The 18,882-nt window shown below is 43.1% G+C and overlaps 1 protein-coding gene across 2 annotated transcripts in view; it reads right to left on the reverse strand.

Annotated features, from left to right (window-relative positions):
- LOC124134160 (transketolase-like) overlaps positions 1–11,957 on the reverse strand; it is a 30,493-nt gene extending 18,536 nt beyond the window's left edge. Inside the window, exons 1-2 of one of the 2 annotated variants that reach the window (XM_048396831.1) lie at positions 11,746–11,957; positions 662–779 (exon numbers count right to left, since the gene is read on the reverse strand). In XM_048396831.1, the coding sequence (XP_048252788.1) occupies positions 662–779; positions 11,746–11,852 (225 nt within the window). In that variant the 5' untranslated portion in view covers positions 11,853–11,957. The remainder of the gene's footprint in view (positions 1–661; positions 780–11,745) is intronic. The other variant, XM_048396832.1, reaches the window with a different exon arrangement.
- Positions 11,958–18,882: the final 6,925 nt, after the last annotated feature.

Below are 18,882 nucleotides of genomic sequence, written 5' to 3' on the forward strand. Positions count from 1 at the left end.
CATAATTGTTCAAGTCAGGACCAACTAAAATTGGTTAATTAGTCCTGCTTCTTATCACATGAGTAAGTAAGTGAGTATGGTTCTATGTTTCAGGAGACCGGGATTGAGCTCGGGGCCTTGGTGTACCAAACAAACACTAACAACCAGGCTACCCCACCACCCATTCTTTCCTATGACAAAAACATGGCACGTCAGCTTCTCACTGGAAAGGATGGCTAAGGGTTGTGTCGATGTGTGCATCAATTATCAAAATAAAAACAAAATCTTAAAAGTTTTGCAGACAACATTGCTTATAAACACATCTGTCAAAGAAAACAAACGTGATTCTGATGCTGTCCAGCAACAAGGTAAACCTGACTGCATGTTTACTTGATCCATAAAGACGAGTAGAAAAGGTCTTCAGCATCCCATGCTTGCTGTAAAAGGTGACTTTGCTTGTCGTAAGAGGTGACTTACAGTATCGGGTGGTCAGACTCGCTGACTTGCTTGATGCATGTCATTGTATCCCAATTACGTGGATCGATGCTCATGATGTCAATCACTGAACTGTCTGATCCAGACTCAATTATATAAAGACCACCGTCATATAGCTGGAATATTGCTGAGAGTGGCGTTTAACAAAGAAACAAAGAAAGGAAAGAAGAAAGTGTGTTTTCCGTACCTTGGAGAGGACAAATCTGTCAGCCGAGGCACTCCGTGGCTCCTCAGTGGTGTAGCGCATGGTGTTGAAGAATAACACCGACATGATCTCGGCCATGGAGCAGCATGACGTCGGGTGACTGAAACAATACAGTTGCATTGGTTACACACTGACATTCTCAATCATGGAGCAGCATGACGTCGGGTGACTGAAACAATACAGTTGCATTGGTTACACACTGACATTCTCAATCATGGAGCAGCATGACGTCGGGTGACTGAAACAATACAGTAGCATTGGTTACACACTGACATTCTCAATCATGGAGCAGCATGACGTCGGGTGACTGAAACAATACAGTAGCATTGGTTACACACTGACATTCTCAATCATGGAGCAGCATGACGTCGGGTGACTGAAACAATACAGTAGCATTGGTTACACACTGACATTCTCAATCATGGAGCAGCATGACGTCGGGTGACTGAAACAATACAGTAGCATTGGTTACACACTGACATTCTCAATCATGGAACAGGCATTATTAGCAAGGCATGGTATTTGAAGCGCATGGTTTCCAATTAGTATTGGGACAATACACCAATGCATTGGTGGACCGCAATTTTTTCGTCTCGATAAAAGTATTGATCACAATTGCACACTAAGTAAAAGTATTGATTTTTACGTTAAATTTGTTCTTGTAATAGATGTTACACCAAACATTAATTGCGAGTGAAAATGAGTAGGAAAACGTAAATAATTTCATCATCTGCACCAGACTTGACACAGCCAACTGTAAATCGTTAATATGCCAGGTATTTGGTCATCCTGTCTATGAAAAAGATGGCTTATGCACCAAAGACAAGCGCTCATGCAAGTAACATGATACGTATTGGATCGTGAGCAAGGTATGACATGTATCGGATCTCGCAGTAGGTGTATTGTTCCAACTCTATTTAAAATACAGATGAATATCAAAAGCATAACATGCAGCTGTTACAATAACAGTTGTCATAGTGCTGAGTATGCCAGCATGTTTATATCAACATGGAATCCATGAAACTCAGGGTTTGAATAGGCCTTCAGCAACCCATGCTAGTCGTAACAGGCGACTAACAGGATGTTGCATGTCATCGTATTCCAATTGCTCATGATATCAATCACTGGGTTGTCTGGTCCAGACCCCATTATTTACAGACCACCGTCATATAGCTGGAATAGTGTGTGGCTTTAAACAACAAACAAACAAACAAACAAAACAAAACAAACAAACATCAACAAGGAGCAGTCATATGATATGTTACGCAGCCTGTTCTAGCATGTGTATATCACTGATCGACACCCCCTCACGAACATGGCGAATTAGACCTTAGATCATGGAACTTATCTCCATAGCATGACAAGTTGCATGGTTTTTAAGTATTGAGTGAGTGAGTATGGTTTTACGCCGCTTTTAGCAATATTCCAGCAATATCATGGCGGGCGACACCAGAAATGGGCTTCACACATTGTACCCATGTCGGGAATCGAACCCGGGTCTTCAGCTTGACGAGCGAACGCTTTAACCACTAGGCTACCCGATCGCCCCTTTTAAGTATTGTCGCATGAATTTGAATTAGGATAAGGATCAGTCTGCAACTTTAGCAACTAGTCCGAAGACTGATTCTTGTAAACTTTTGTTCGGATAAGTAAGCTCAGCTACTATAGAAGTCCATATGCCAAGACTAATATGCATAAAACATGATGCGCAAAGCCAAGTTTGGGCAGGTAGGCTCAAAAGAGTATCTTATTGTAATTTTTTGTAACAACCCTAGTGAACATGGCGAAAATCAAGTAAATAATAGGCAAACAAAAACACTGTATGTATGACATGTCTGTAATATCAAAATAAACACGACTGTCTGGAACGATCATTGTTTGTTTAACGCTGCATCACTTCTGCTATTACGAAAAAGTAGCAGGTATCTACAATTCTTTTCTGCCTTTGTCATGGTTGAGAGAAGATGAACCGGCTGTTTTCAAATCAACAATTTTTTAATAAAACATTCACATGTTTCAAAGTTTGAAATAGAACGCAGCAGGTGATGTGGTGACAATCTTTCATCAGTCGTCATATATCAGAAATAGTTTAAAAAATTGAACATTTTCCGATTGTCTTGCTGACAAGGATATTGAAATTTACTTGTTAAATGGTTTTAGTTGATGTTGAAAGCTTCAACAGATGGTGAAATTCATTTTGTTCCCAAAGTGTGATGATATACTCCACCAATGAAGTTAAGGATCACCCAATTCTTTCATTGAACTGCAGCTAATATGTCATGCCATGAAAGATTAACTATAGTAATAAGAAAGAATGGGGTTGTCTTATATTCAAGATGGTGAATGGGTGAATGTTAAAACCTATTTTAAATTTTTGAATGGGCGTTAGCTTCTATGACTGATGTGTAACAGACATGTCCAATGACCGTTCTCATTATGGTACCGCTATTGCAGTACTTGGGCAAATAGATCTAAAACTTGGAATGATTAGAAAATACTTGTCTTCGCTTAATTGTTGAAAGAACTTCAGCACAAATTCGACAAGCTATATGGCAGTGGCCATGGTTTTTTGGACCAGATGCTGATTTTAATAGATGTTCTCTGGTTGGACTATCAATATGTGCCATAATCCAATCATATTTAGCACAGGAAAGCGAGCTTGATGTGGCAAGGGTGGAAACTAGACCTTGATAAATAGGCTAGAGGACGATCTTGCATCGGGAAGATGTATCATGAGGGGCACAATAGAAACAGGCTTCACACATTGTGAGTGAGTGAGTTGGCATTGAACAGTATTCCAGTTATATGTCATGGCGTGTCAGCTAAATGTGGGAGGAAAGCCTGAAAGTCTGAAGTGATGCAGGTCTCAGAAGTTCACCACTTTGCTTCAAACATTGTACGGGAACGAATGAACGAGCGAACGAACGAACGAACGAACATGGGCCTCATGGCATGCACAGATAGTCACCCTGATCCAGGCTGATCTTTGACAAGGAGGTGAATGTGGTCTTGTCCTGTACACGGAGCATGGCTGTGACCTTGGTGAGTGATAGGCCTATCTATACAGCTGCAGGGTCAGTAGGGCAACACACACTGTGCCTCTACAGCATGCCACACAACATTGTTAGAGAATATCATGTACCAAGACACCCTGGCTGACCATTGTCCACTAGGGCGGCATTGCATAACTTGTAATGTCACATTGTATCGGGGAATATCATGTACCAAGACACCCTGGCTGACCATTGTCCACTAGGGTGGCACTGAATAACTTGTAATGTCACATTGTATCGGGGATTATCATGTACCGAGACACCCTGGCTGACCATTGTCCACTAGGGTGGCATTGAATAACTTGTAATGTCACATTGTATCGGGGATTATCATGTACCGAGACACCCTGGCTGACCATTGTCCACTAGGGTGGCATTGCATAACTTGTAATGTCACATTGTATCGGGGATTATCATGTACCGAGACACCCTGGCTGACCATTGTCCACTAGGGTGCCATTGCATAACTTGTAATGTCACATTGTATCGGGGAATATCATGTACTGAGACACCCTGGCTGACCATTGTCCACTAGGGTGGCATTGCATAACTTGTAATGTCACACTGTATCGGGGAATATCATGTACCAAGACACCCTGGCTGACCATTGTCCACTAGGGTGGCATTGAATAACTTGTAATGTCACATTGTATCGGGGAATATCATGTACCGAGACACCCTGGCTGACCATTGTCCACCAGGGTGGCATTGAATAACTTGTAATGTCACATTGTATCGGGGAATATCATGTACCAAGACACCCTGGCTGACCATTGTCCACTAGGGTGGCATTGCATAACTTGTAATGTCACATTGTATCGGGGAATATCATGTACCGAGACACCCTGGCTGACCATTGTCATTGTGTTATTGTATACTTTTTACGACAAGCATGGGTTGCTGAGGACTTGGCAATATCTTGTACTGACATCTGACCACTGTGGTCTTGCAAAAGTGCACGCGGATATACCTAGACCAAACTGTTTTCAACCCCATTTGTATAATCTGGAAGGTAATTTAAGGTACCAACGTTTACTACAATATCTGAAAAACTATCGGACCTACTCCAGTCAAAGTTGGTATGAGATTATTAAACAGTCATACATAACTGGATATTACATTTAAAGACAATCGGTGCATGAATAAAAAATCTGTCTATTTAGCTATCACTATATTTCATCAACAACCAGACCTGTTTGACACGGGTGGAACGAGCATTCATTGAAACAGCCATCTGCATAATGCTACCCCTGGGTCACAGGGCCATATGACACAGTTGAACCAATCAACTCAACTTGAAAGGGTGCACGGGAATCACACACGTTGAGACGCCCAACGCTAACACCGTAACATGCGTGCATGATTCCCGTGCACCCTTTCGAGGTGGAAAGTTTACTTCAACAGCTGATCTACACATTTTCTAAAACATGAAATAATGCTGAAAATGGTGATTTAGTAGATGTCACATATAGCATGTGTATAGCAATTTTATGAAATACCAAATTTTAAAAGGTTGTTTAATGTATATTTTCTTTGCATAAAATAACTTGAAACAAAATTACAGATTTGACTGGACAGAAAACGTCCCAACGAAGCCATAACTAAGAACATAATGAAGTGCATGTTTGTGCATAGTGTATTTTTAGATTTTATGTCCTTCCTGCATACTTAAGCCACATCCCAGTGAACAATGCAGATCCAGTTTCTGAGAAACCCTGTGATGTACTTTATTCAGATAGCGCAAGCATACAAGTCAACCTGTAATATCTATTAAACTAGATATCTCTCCTTCTCATGACATAACAATGTCACCCACTTCCAGTTTAATTCAGTGTAACAAACTTTACCATGTTTACAGTCTATTTCACGAGGATAAAACACACTTTTCACCTGATGTGAAGTCAACTGGTGAGTCTTGAGTTTCAACTACAATGTACCGATCCATCCAGGATGCAAGTTTCAACGCATACACAATCACCAGGCTAATGCTAAGGTGACACATCAGCCCTGTGACACACCAACACATCAGTGACACACCAACACATCAGCCTTGTGACACACCACTGCATCAGCCCTGTGACACACCAACACATCAGCCCTGTGACACACCAACACATCAGCCCTGTGACACACCAACACATCAGCCCTGTGACACACCAACACAGTGACACACCAACCCTGTGACACACCAACACATCAGTGACACACCAACACATCAGCCCTGTGACACACCAACACATCAGTGACACACCAACACATCAGCCCTGTGACACACCAACACATCAGCCCTGTGACACACCAACACATCAGCCCTGTGACACACCACCACATCAGTGACACACCAACACATCAGCCCTGTGACACACCAACACATCAGTGACACACCAACACATCAGCCCTGTGACACACCAACACATCAGTGACACACCAACACATCAGCCCTGTGACACACCAACACATCAGTGACACACCAACACATCAGTGACACACCACCACATCAGCCCTGTGACACACCACCACATCAGCCCTGTGACACACCACCACATCAGCCCTGTGACACACCACCACATCAGCCCTGTGACACACCACCACATCAGCCCTGTGACACACCAACACATCAGCCCTGTGACACACCACCACATCAGCACTGTGACACACCAACACATCAGCCCTGTGACACACCAACACATCAGCACTGTGACACACCACCACATCAGCCCTGTGACACACCACCACATCAGCCCTGTGACACACCACCACATCAGCCCTGTGACACACCAACACATCAGCACTGTGACACACCACCACATCAGTGACACACCAACACATCAGCCCTGTGACACACCAACACATCAGCCCTGTGACACACCAACACATCAGCCCTGTGACACACCACCACATCAGCCCTGTGACACACCAACACATCAGCCCTGTGACACACCAACACATCAGCCATGTGACACACCAACACATCAGCCCTGTGACACACCAACACATCAGCCCTGTGACACACCACATCAGTGACACACCACATCAGCCCTGTGACACACCAACACATCAGCCCTGTGACACACCACCACATCAGTGACACACCAACACATCAGCCCTGTGACACACCAACACATCAGTGACACACCAACACATCAGCCCTGTGACACACCAACACATCAGTGACACACCACCACATCAGTGACACACCACCACATCAGCCCTGTGACACACCACCACATCAGCCCTGTGACACACCACCACATCAGCCCTGTGACACACCACCACATCAGCCCTGTGACACACCACCACATCAGCCTTGTGACACACCAACACATCAGCCCTGTGACACACCAACACATCAGCCCTGTGACACACCACCACATCAGTGACACACCAACACATCAGCCCTGTGACACACCAACACATCAGTGACACACCAACACATCAGCCCTGTGACACACCAACACATCAGTGACACACCACCACATCAGTGACACACCACCACATCAGCCCTGTGACACACCACCACATCAGCCCTGTGACACACCACCACATCAGCCCTGTGACACACCACCACATCAGCCCTGTGACACACCACCACATCAGCCCTGTGACACACCAACACATCAGCCCTGTGACACACCACCACATCAGCACTGTGACACACCAACACATCAGCCCTGTGACACACCAACACATCAGCACTGTGACACACCACCACATCAGCCCTGTGACACACCACCACATCAGCCCTGTGACACACCACCACATCAGCCCTGTGACACACCAACACATCAGCACTGTGACACACCACCACATCAGTGACACGCCAACACATCAGCCCTGTGACACACCAACACATCAGCCCTGTGACACACCAACACATCAGCCCTGTGACACACCAACACATCAGCCCTGTGACACACCACATCAGTGACACACCACATCAGTGACACACCACATCAGCCCTGTGACACACCAACACATCAGCCCTGTGACACACCACATCAGTGACACACCACATCAGTGACACACCACATCAGCCCTGTGACACACCAACACATCAGTGATACACCAACGCATCAGCCCTGTGACACACCAACACATCAATGACACACCAACGCATCAGCCCTGTGACACACCAACACATCAGCCCTGTGACACACCACATCAGTGACACACCACATCAGTGACACACCACATCAGCCCTGTGACACACCAACACATCAGTGACACACCAACGCATCAGCCCTGTGACACACCAACACATCAGTGATACACCAACACATCAGTGATACACCACATCAGCCCTGTGACACACCACATCAGCCCTGTGACACACCAACACATCAGCCCTGTGACACACCACATCAGTGACACACCACATCAGTGACACACCACATCAGCCCTGTGACACACCAACACATCAGCCCTGTGACACACCACATCAGTGACACACCACATCAGTGACACACCACATCAGCACTGTGACACACCAACACATCAGCCCTGGGACACACCACATCAGCCCTGTGACACACCAACACATCAGCCCTGTGACACACCACATCAGCCCTGTGACACACCAACACATCAGCCCTGTGACACACCAACACATCAGCCCTGTGACACACCAACACATCAGCCCTGTGACACACCAACACATCAGCCCTGTGACACACCACATCAGTGACACACCACATCAGTGACACACCAACACATCAGTGACACACCAACACATCATTGATACACCAACAGATCTGTGACAGTGCAACCAACATACCAGTACATACCATGTCTCGTGCAATCCTTCAAAAATCATACTCTTGCGTTGGGAATCACAGTGGATAATATTTGCGTCAATTCCAATTTTTGTATGCATATAACATGCAAGTTTCTGTGTGGGGTAAAACCATCATAAAAAATGTCATTTTCTAAAATGTGAGCATGCCCCATCATACAACTTGTAATTCAAGCAAACTCACCATAAAGAAATCAAGAAAAAACATTTGTGAAATTTATTAACCAGCTGTTACAAGCAGTCCAAGGAGAACTCAATATGGTGTCTCATTAACAATCCCGACCACAGTTTGATGATACCAGTCAATGTCAACAGGTTAAGCAGTCCATTCCCTCTGTCTCTCATTGGTATGCTGTACATCTGGGTGTACAAGGACACTGCATGTAAATGGGTTAGTACTGAAATTAATGTTGATACAAGGCAATCCCGAGTTTGCAGCTGCAGAAATTGCCCACCAAGCAGCGGACTCTCCATAATGTCCATTCGCATGAATTGTGCCAAACTTGAAACTGAAACACTGTTTGTCGATATCTGGGATTGACTTAGGCTGCGATTCCACGATATTTTTGCATAGTTGTTGCATCAACATTCAATCAGTGCGATTGAAAAAATCTTTCAATGGTTTTATCTGCATTAACCATGTTCACACTCATTTTCATCTACAAAAATCGAAAATGTCGTATTGCTTAAATAAATTTATCTACGGTACCTAAAAATGTCATTAGAAAACTTACACGCTAGTTTATTCAATTGCCAAAAGTTGTTAATCGAAACAGCGATTTGCATGCTCGCCACATTGCATGGTATCTCTTACTGTGCATAACCGATTCCAAAATCACTGCATGGAGCTTCGCATCAGCTGACAATGGTGGGGTGCGCAACATGTTTTTTAATCCCTGATTGGCAAAACAAGTGTGTTTACAAACTAATCACTTTGGTAGCGCACAAAAATCTTATTCCGTGATCTCCAAGTCATTAAACATATTTTTAAGACTTATACTAGCAGAAATCAAGGACGTTGATCTCAATATCATTCAAGCTGTAATAGTTGAAATGTCGTGCTGAAAAGCTAAATACTGTAACTACATCTGTAATCCCGCATTCTTTCGTTTGTTGTTTAACGCCGCTCTCAGCAATATTCCAGCTATATGATGGCGGTCTGTAACTAATCAAGTCTGGACCAGACAATCAAGTGATCGACATCGTGAGAATCGATCCAAGTCAAGCTTATTCCACAACATTTGTTCTATTGAAGTATCTAAACAAACTTTTACGCACATCTGAAAATAATACATGGGTGTTTCAGTTTTATCACTGATGTCACACCTCACCTTATTGACTTCATGGACTTTCAGATTCTAACTGTGGAAGGAGACTAGTAACAAACTACCCATGTCGGGGATCTAACCCGGATCTTCGGTGCGAAGAGTGAACACTTCAACCACAAGGCTACCCAACCACACCTCAGTATAAGAGAATTGAAAAAGAAGCCTTACAAAAACCGAGCTTGGTCAAGTAAAAAGTAAGACAACCGAGGCCAGAAATTCCAGCCTAGTGCAAGGGTGGAAACTGGACTTTTACAGTCAGTTAACTCTATTGCCTCAGGAATATGTATTGGGTCAGTGGCATAAAAAACTGAAAACTACGAACAATGATGACAATCGGCGAAGTCATAGATCAATGATTCCTACTCAAGTCAGTTCCAAGGGACCAAGTGAATTTGATAATGTCAGCAGTGTTACACCTCACTCATCCGGGATGTCTGATTTCACATACCGTATTCGACGTAATAAGCGCCCAAGGCGATATTCGCTAATATATTAGTCAGTGAACAATCTCAATCAGCACCCATTCCAACTGTACACAAGACTTATTTATTCATGTATAATACGCACTCGTATGTTATATGAACCCTTAATTTTGGGCAATTAAATCCTGGAGAAATATTTCTGTCGTATATAAACATTTCAGGCTGTCAGCATAAACCATAAAATTTATGATCTTTCAACTCAAAATAATATTCTAATAAGAGCCCCCTATCTCTAATTTTGAGAGCGCCCCGTCGAATACGGTAATGTCTGAGAAGAAGCGAGACTTTCATGGCCGGTGAATGACCTTGAGAAAGGACATATAACAACAGCTATGAATCCTCTGATCATTCACCGTTCATCCAGAGTAAAAGGCTGAAAGCTATTTTATAGTCAACTAGAGTATGTCCCCTCATCATACTGATTGCTTCATATAACAAACCAAAACACCATGACTGCAATGGAAGATAGCTCTGATAATAAAGTCATAAAATCACTTAACCATGTTAACAGGAACCTATTCAAGAAAATATGTCCAGTGTACCATGGCCATGTTGGTATATTCAACTCTACATACGTATCTTAATGACATGACCATTCTAGGAGAGTAACACTACATCACAGTCTTTATATAATTCCAGATAGCCAAGCTGCGTATCTGTTTAAAAAGAAAATGAAAAAAACCCACGCCATTACCCACTTAAGCCATGTATAGTTGCTTGCTACAAACAGACATGGTCTGGTGCATAGAGAAAGGCTGTGTCATACCAAAAGATCTAAAAAGGTGGTTCCTGTATACCCTGTCAGCTGCTGGGCATAATGGCATAAAACAAGAACTCCCTGTGTGTAGACATGCAATGTGGACAGACATCCCCTGTCTGTAGACATGTCCCCTCTGTACAGACACGCCCCTTAACTGGGGGATCAAATATTGGGATAAAACAAGAACTGGTCAGCATGCCCTGTGTGTAGACATGTCACTTGTATGTGGGCCTGGTTATAGATCTATTTTAAATTCACCAAACTCAAGTGAATAAAATGTACAGAAATTTGTTGTTGCTCGGTTTCAGATTGGTCCACTTTCTAGGACGCAGACTGATTGTTATCCAAATTGTTCTTAGAATTTTATTCAAATTTGTTAATGAAATGGGCTAAAACAATGTCCTCATTATCATGAAAATGCCTGATATTTCTCTCCAGCAAAATCACCCGGTTTCAACTAAATTCTTACATGAAACATAAATTAATAAATCGTTTCAAATAGGCAAGTTTTCTTAACATTCACTAACAGAAAGTTTTTGCAAAGTCATGGTTCAATATTTTTAGCAGCTATGAGTTTACACATTCTTTTCGTGTTCCCAATACCCACGTTGCCTGTACAAACTGCATGTTCATGGTCCACGGACTACTCACCCTGACTTGCTCTCATTTGTTGCAAGGATGCTGCTTATCCTCAGTTTATTGGCGATGTCCTTTAAAGCTTGTATTTTCTTGGCATCTGGTCTGTGGTATTCACTCATTTTGACAGTTGTCACGAGATATTTCCTTCTCTAACAGAGCTTTTCGAATGAACGTCCCACGCCGGTGCTCGCTGAATGGCCTTGGCAATGAACCCACGACCCTATATGATGTGTGCAAGCGCCATCTAGCAGGTGCGTCAGGGAAAGACAACTCTTCTGTCTTCAAGGGTCGCTGTCACTCGTCACACACAAGATCCACAGTTCGAATACATAGAAGCTCGTGATAGGATTCTTGTCGTGTTGTGGCTAATTCACGATAACGACCAACTCATTCTCGCCTTCTCTTCAATACAGAGACTGCATCACAATGCATTGTACATATCTTTATCAAATATTTGCATTATATTGTTTCATACCTGTACATGCAATTTGCCTTGGTTACTGGAGCAGAACCTTCTCTCGCGGAATATGGCGGGCACAGCAGAGTAAACTCGGCGGTTGTCGGCTATTGTTTGCTAGCAATGCATCAGAGTGAGTGAGTGTGTTGGGTTTAACGCCGCTTTCAACATTATTCCAGTTATACCACGGCGTGTCAGCTTATTGTGGGAGGAAAGCCCGAAGTGATGCAGGTCTAAGACGTTTACCACTTTGGTGAAACCCACGAGCACGGGTATGGTGCTGACAAACCTAGAAACATAATCGGGGCGAACCGAGATTCGAACCCACAATCATAGGTTTCTGGCGTGCCCAAGGGACGCAACTCTGCACCACACGAAAGCAGAGTAATTCCAAAAAACTATTCGAGGTCCATATGGCCAACGTTTGAAATATACGTTTGGCTGCAAAATGTGCACGTATCACGCAGGTCTTGAAATAAATAATGTGCAAAAATCGTAAATGCTGTGCATATATAAGGACACAGATTTCATTACTCTTGAAATCTTGGAGGACAAGTACGCGTGTTGTAGTTTAGGGTAAGAACATTAACCGTGTGAGTAAAGAGTGTGAAATACTCTCATACATCGAAACGAGAGACTCTAAGCTTTCCAATGATATCTTGCTATAGCTTCGGTATTTAGACCAATCTCCTATATAATGCTAGATGGCTGGAGGATGCCCCAGGGCCCACTTGCACAAAGCGATCTTAGTGCTATGATGATTGTAACTCCTATACTTTAACATAGGCTTACGATAGTCTTAGCGCTAAGATCGCTTTGTGCAAATGGGACGGTCATGTATACTTAAGGGTACACAGTTTATACCATAAATCACTAGAGTACCAACGGGACGGTCATGTATACATGAGGGTACACAGTTTATACCATAAGTCACGAGAGTACCCCCGGGACGGTCATGTTTACATGAGGGTACACAGTTTATACCATAAGTCACTAGAGTACCAACGGGACGGTCATGTATACATGAGGGTACACAGTTTATACCATAAGTCACGAGAGTACCACCGGGACGGTCATGTATACATGAGGGTACACAGTTTATACCATAAGTCACGAGAGTACCCCCAGGACGGTCATGTATACATGAGGGTACACAGTTAATACCATAAGTCACTGGAGTACCCCCGGGACGGTCATGTATATATGAGGGTACACAGTTTATACCATAAGTCACAAGAGTACCCCCGGGACTGTCATGTATATATGAGGGTACACAGTTTATACCATAAGTCACTGGATTACCCCCGGGACGGTCATGTATACATGAGGGTACACAGTTTATACCATAAGTCACGAGAGTACCACCGGGACGGTCATGTATACATGAGGGTACACAGTTTATACCATAAGTCACGTGGGTACCCCCGGGACGGTCATGTATACATGAGGGTACACAGTTTATACCATAAGTCACGAGAGTACCCCCGGGACGGTCATGTATATATGAGGGTACACAGTTTATACCATAAGTCACGAGAGTACCACCGGGACGGTCATGTATACATGAGGGTACACAGTTTATACCATAAGTCACGAGAGTACCCCCGGGACGGTCATGTATACATGAGGGTACACAGTTTATACCATAAGTCACAAGAGTACCCCCGGGACGGTCATGTATATATGAGGGTACACAGTTTATACCATAAGTCACTGGATTACCCCCGGGACGGTCATGTATATATGAGGGTACACAGTTTATACCATAAGTCATGGGAGTACCCCCGGGACGGTTATGTATATATGAGGGTACACAGTTTATACCATAAGTCACGAGAGTACCCCCCGGGACGGTCATGTATACATGAGGGTACACAGTTTATACCATAAGTCACGCGAGTACCCCCGGGACGGTCATGTATATATGAGGGTACACAGTTTATACCATAAGTCACTAGAGCACCCCCAAGATGGTCCTGTATACATGAGGGTACACAGTTAATACAAGAATCCATCGAGTCATCAACATAAAATCCAGTTAAACGCCATTTCAACTTACCATGTGTCACTCGGCGGCGGTAAGCTTTGTCAAAAACCTGCTCGATTATTTACAGGCCGTCGTAAAACTGATGGAATAGCGTGGCGTAACACCGCACTCACTCAACAAAAAATGGACTTACCACGCCCCCTTATCGACTGATATATGAATACTTTCCAAGTTGCAGGGAGTTAACTGTTTGCTGTTGTCAATTAGATGTTATATAAGCATTTTGATTTCAAGGTTTGATCCTTTACAAATATTAGCATTTAATTAAATATCACCTTTAAACACTCAGTATATTAATAATGAAAGAAACACTCGCCAATTGTTGCCATGGCAATGACTGATTTGTGCACTGGCCCATTGTATAGGTGGAGGGACTTGTCAGCTACACATGTCTTAATTTCATCCCGTAATTTCTCAAAAGAGCAGCGGACCCGTGAAGATCCGGGGTAGAATAGGTCTACAGAGTGATTGTCGTAAGAGGCGACTATAACTAGATCAGATGGTCAGGCTCGCTGACTTGGTTGATGCATGTCATCGTGTCCCAATTGAGTGGATCGATGCTTATGATGTCAATCACTGGGTTGTCTGGTCCAGACTCAATTGTTTACAGACTGCCGTCATACCTGGAATATTGCTGAGTTTGGCGCTGAACTATACAAACAAACAAACAAACACTCAACTAGTGCAGAGTATTTGCTCAGTTTACTGTGCTACCATTTGGAAGACCGTCCACCATGATGACACCCTCGCCATACCAGAACACGGAGGCCATAACCGTTCCACTGTTTAGATTAATGTTTGAACCCAGGTTTCATCCATTGTCACAATTGGTTGCAAGAACCTTTCTGGTTCAGCTTCAAACAGAGAGTTCACGAGACATATACCTGGTGCAGGCACCACGTGTACAGTAACTCTACTGCAGTGAATAATACACATGTGCAACATATCCCGACATATGTGACATATGAAACGCGAACGCATGCTAACCAGAAGCTGTCTGAAACAGCATAGAAGTAGAACTAGTTTTAAAAAGTCTTCGGTAGACTGGACCTAAGAGAGTAATTTTATACAACCCCTCCGTCACCCCCATCCCCCACCTAAACAAAGTTTAGTACAAGTACAAAAACTAAACTAAAAGAAAATAACAACAACAAAAACAGGACACAATCACTACCTAATGTGAATGGAAACATGTGAGCGAATACCCAATGGCTGAAACAATTATCTGGAATATTGTATCCCACTGACCCATTCATATTGTGTGAATAATTGGCAACCAATTGAAGGGAATTGATTAAAATGCTGACCTAATTGGAACGTGTCACCTTGCATAATTATTGGGTTTTCGCTTAGCCAGACCTTCAGCGTTATTATGTTAAATAGGTCATGTGAGCCTTGATCGCTAAGGTATCAGCATCTGTGAAAACAGAGCACTGTGGGGTTATTATGTCACATATTGGAAACACCTTCGGCCATCTTGTTTCAGTAGCGGTTATGCGATTATGAACAAATCAAAACTATTCAAATACATTGATTTCCCTTCCTATCTGAAATGGTACACAACTTTCTAAATCATGTGCACATTTACAAATTTACAAATGTTTCCTCGCTCAAGGAAATGTTCATATTTGAAACCTTGTAAATTTAGAAAATAGTCAGAAATTGTAGAACCTGAATCCTGAATGGAAGTCGAAATACATTATATATTCACTGGGGTATTAACTTCGGAAGCATATCCGGTCATAGCATTCATGACAAAGCTGATTATATCTATCTATCTATCTATCTATCTATCTATCTATCTATCTATCTATCTATCTATCTATCTATCTATCTATCTATCTATCTACCATATATCTACACAGACGCACACACACACACACAGACGCACACACACACACGCACGCACGCACGCACGTACACACACACACACACACGCACGCGCGCACATACACGTACACAGACGCACACAGACGCACACAGAGTGGTGGTCGGGCTCGCTGACTTGGTTGATCCATGTCATCGTATCCCAAATATGTGGATCGATCCTCATTATGTCAAACACTGGATTGTCTGGTCCAAACTCCATTATTTACAGACCGCTGTCATATAGCTGGAATATTGCTGAGAGCGGCGTTGAACAACAAATAAACAAAATAAAACATACTTACACACACACACACACACATTGTCACTGTCTGGCATTGAATATATATATATCCCCCCACACACGTTGTATCCTCATGCATGCATCATGTTGTCCATGACTTTAAGCAATTATGTTCATCGAGTCGAAATGTAGATGTCGCTGATGCTCGTACGTGGCTCCCCACGCGGCTCTATACATTATAAAACACTTGTTTAGTTGAGATGACACTGAGACAGACCTTGCATTCTTTTTCTGAATAACCTGAAGCGTGGAATCGTAATATTGTTGCGGTAACGAACGTGAGACATAACGTCACCACATTGACCGGTCGTCGTGGACTTATAAAATATCTGCCTGTATATCTATGGCCATGTGAATGAGACTTTTGTAAGTGTACGCTTGTAGGTTTGTAAGTGAACGCTTGCAGGTTTGTCAACAAACATTGAGTTTTATAGGATTTCAGAATTTTTTAATGTTTGAACATGAGCAAGCAATTTTCTTTGGAAATGAAATGAAAAACAGTACAAAAGTCGTCAAAGAACTTTTCTAGGTTATAATTAGTTTGTTTTGAATTTGGAAAATTTAGCCAAACGTTCCAAACCTCCCAAACGTGCAAGTGTTTTAGCAAGAAGGACAGTTGGAACATGTCTGATACTTTCAAGATTCAAGTGAAATTTGATGATGTACATCAATCCAGTAACTAATTATCAATGCTTGAGAACACAAAGGCATACCCCATTGTGTCTGACTGGGCTGGGTGACAGCCAATTGGGCATACAGTGACTTCTCATCTATGGTTTACAGGGATACCCAACTCAGATACAGTATACTGACTTCGAGGCGGCCACTCCTTGATTAAGCCAGGCAGGGTAACAACAAGTACCATATTGTAACGTCTTTTGGTTTGACGGGAATGGGGATCGAACCACCGGCCTTTCGTTATCCCGACAGACGCCCTATCCATGCACTAGACCACTGAGGCGGTCTTCATCAATAAATGAAAAAAGGAGGACAACTTATGTTTTTGAGTTGTTTTAATATTATTTGGTTTCCTAAAATACCAATCATATCAAAGTAAAAGCGAGTGTTCGTATTCGGCGGTCATATTGAAGTGAAGATGCTATGGACGGCCTCCGTATGGATAACGGGTTAGCACAGGCTCCAAGCAACTTATCCTTGTCGTAAAAGACGACAAAATGGATCGGTTGTCACGCTGCATAACTTGGTTATTTGTGTGTCATCATACCCCGACGGCGTGGGACGTTACTAATAATATCAATGATTGGTTTGTCTGGTCCAGACTCGATTATCACACGCCGCCTTCATACAGCTGGAACTTGCTGAGTGCGGCGTTAAACAACAAGCAAACAAACAATGCCATGGAACGGTATGGGTTTGACTTCGTCATGTCAGGACACAGCCCACAATGATCCGGAAACATTGTGAGTGAGTTGCTTTTCAACGCCGCTTTGAGCAGTAGTCAGCTTCAAGTTTACCACTTTGGTGAAATCCACGAGCACGGGTATGCTGCTGACAAACCTAGAAACATAATCACTGCCAGCCGGACTTCGAACCCACGGTCACTGGTTTCTGGCGTGCAAAAGGCACGCAACTCTGCAGAGCGCATTTAGGCGACAGGGCTACCCGTGCCCCCGATCCATGAACAGGTATCCGAAGTCGTTGGGTGTATCGTTATGAAATGAAAGTTTCAGACTTTTGGAACCACAAATATTGGGCAAGTTGGGTAAACCATCTCCAAAGACATTTCAAACATGGTAAAATACTACAACTAGTACTACGGGCTATAAGTTATTGTTGTTTGTTTGTTGTTTAAAGCCCGACTCAGCAATGTCCAAGCTCTATGACAGCGGTCTGTAAAATAATCGAGTCTGGACCAGACAATCCAGTGATTTACATCAGAAGCATCGATCCACGCAATGGGGAGCGATGACATGTATCAATCAAGTCAGCGAGCCTGACCACCCGATCCCGTTAGTCGCCTCTTACGACAGGCATAGTCGCCTTTTTCGGCAAGTATGTGTTGCTGAAGACCTATTCCACCCCGGAATCTTCACTGGTCCATTTGTTGCTTAGCTCTTGTGTATTTTTCTGTGAGAAATCCTAAAATAAAACAATTGACAGATGCCACGTTTTTCTAGCAGTCATGAGAGAGATTTAAGCAGCTAGTCGTAAAAATGATTCCTCTTTGTGTCTGGATTCTTTACCTTATAACTGAAGTTGATCAAATTTTTTAAACCTTACAGCAGAATAAGGTTGACAATCTTTGCATGAATATAAAAAAAGAGATACCAGTCTTGATTATCTGCCGAAACAGATGCCATTGGTGTAGAAGGCACAGGAAACCTCAGGTGATTGTAAGTTATGGTTCAAAATAAAGCAGGTTTGAGCCAACGTGAGTTATGCATGTATCTATTCAGTAGATCTTTCTAATGACATGCAGTTATTGTTTGGGTGATGAGTCAATTTACATTAACG

The sequence above is a fragment of the Haliotis rufescens genome, unplaced genomic scaffold (assembly GCF_023055435.1).
Source record: "Haliotis rufescens isolate VD_foot unplaced genomic scaffold, xgHalRufe1.0.p SCAF_16, whole genome shotgun sequence".
Lineage (NCBI taxonomy): Eukaryota > Metazoa > Mollusca > Gastropoda > Lepetellida > Haliotidae > Haliotis > Haliotis rufescens.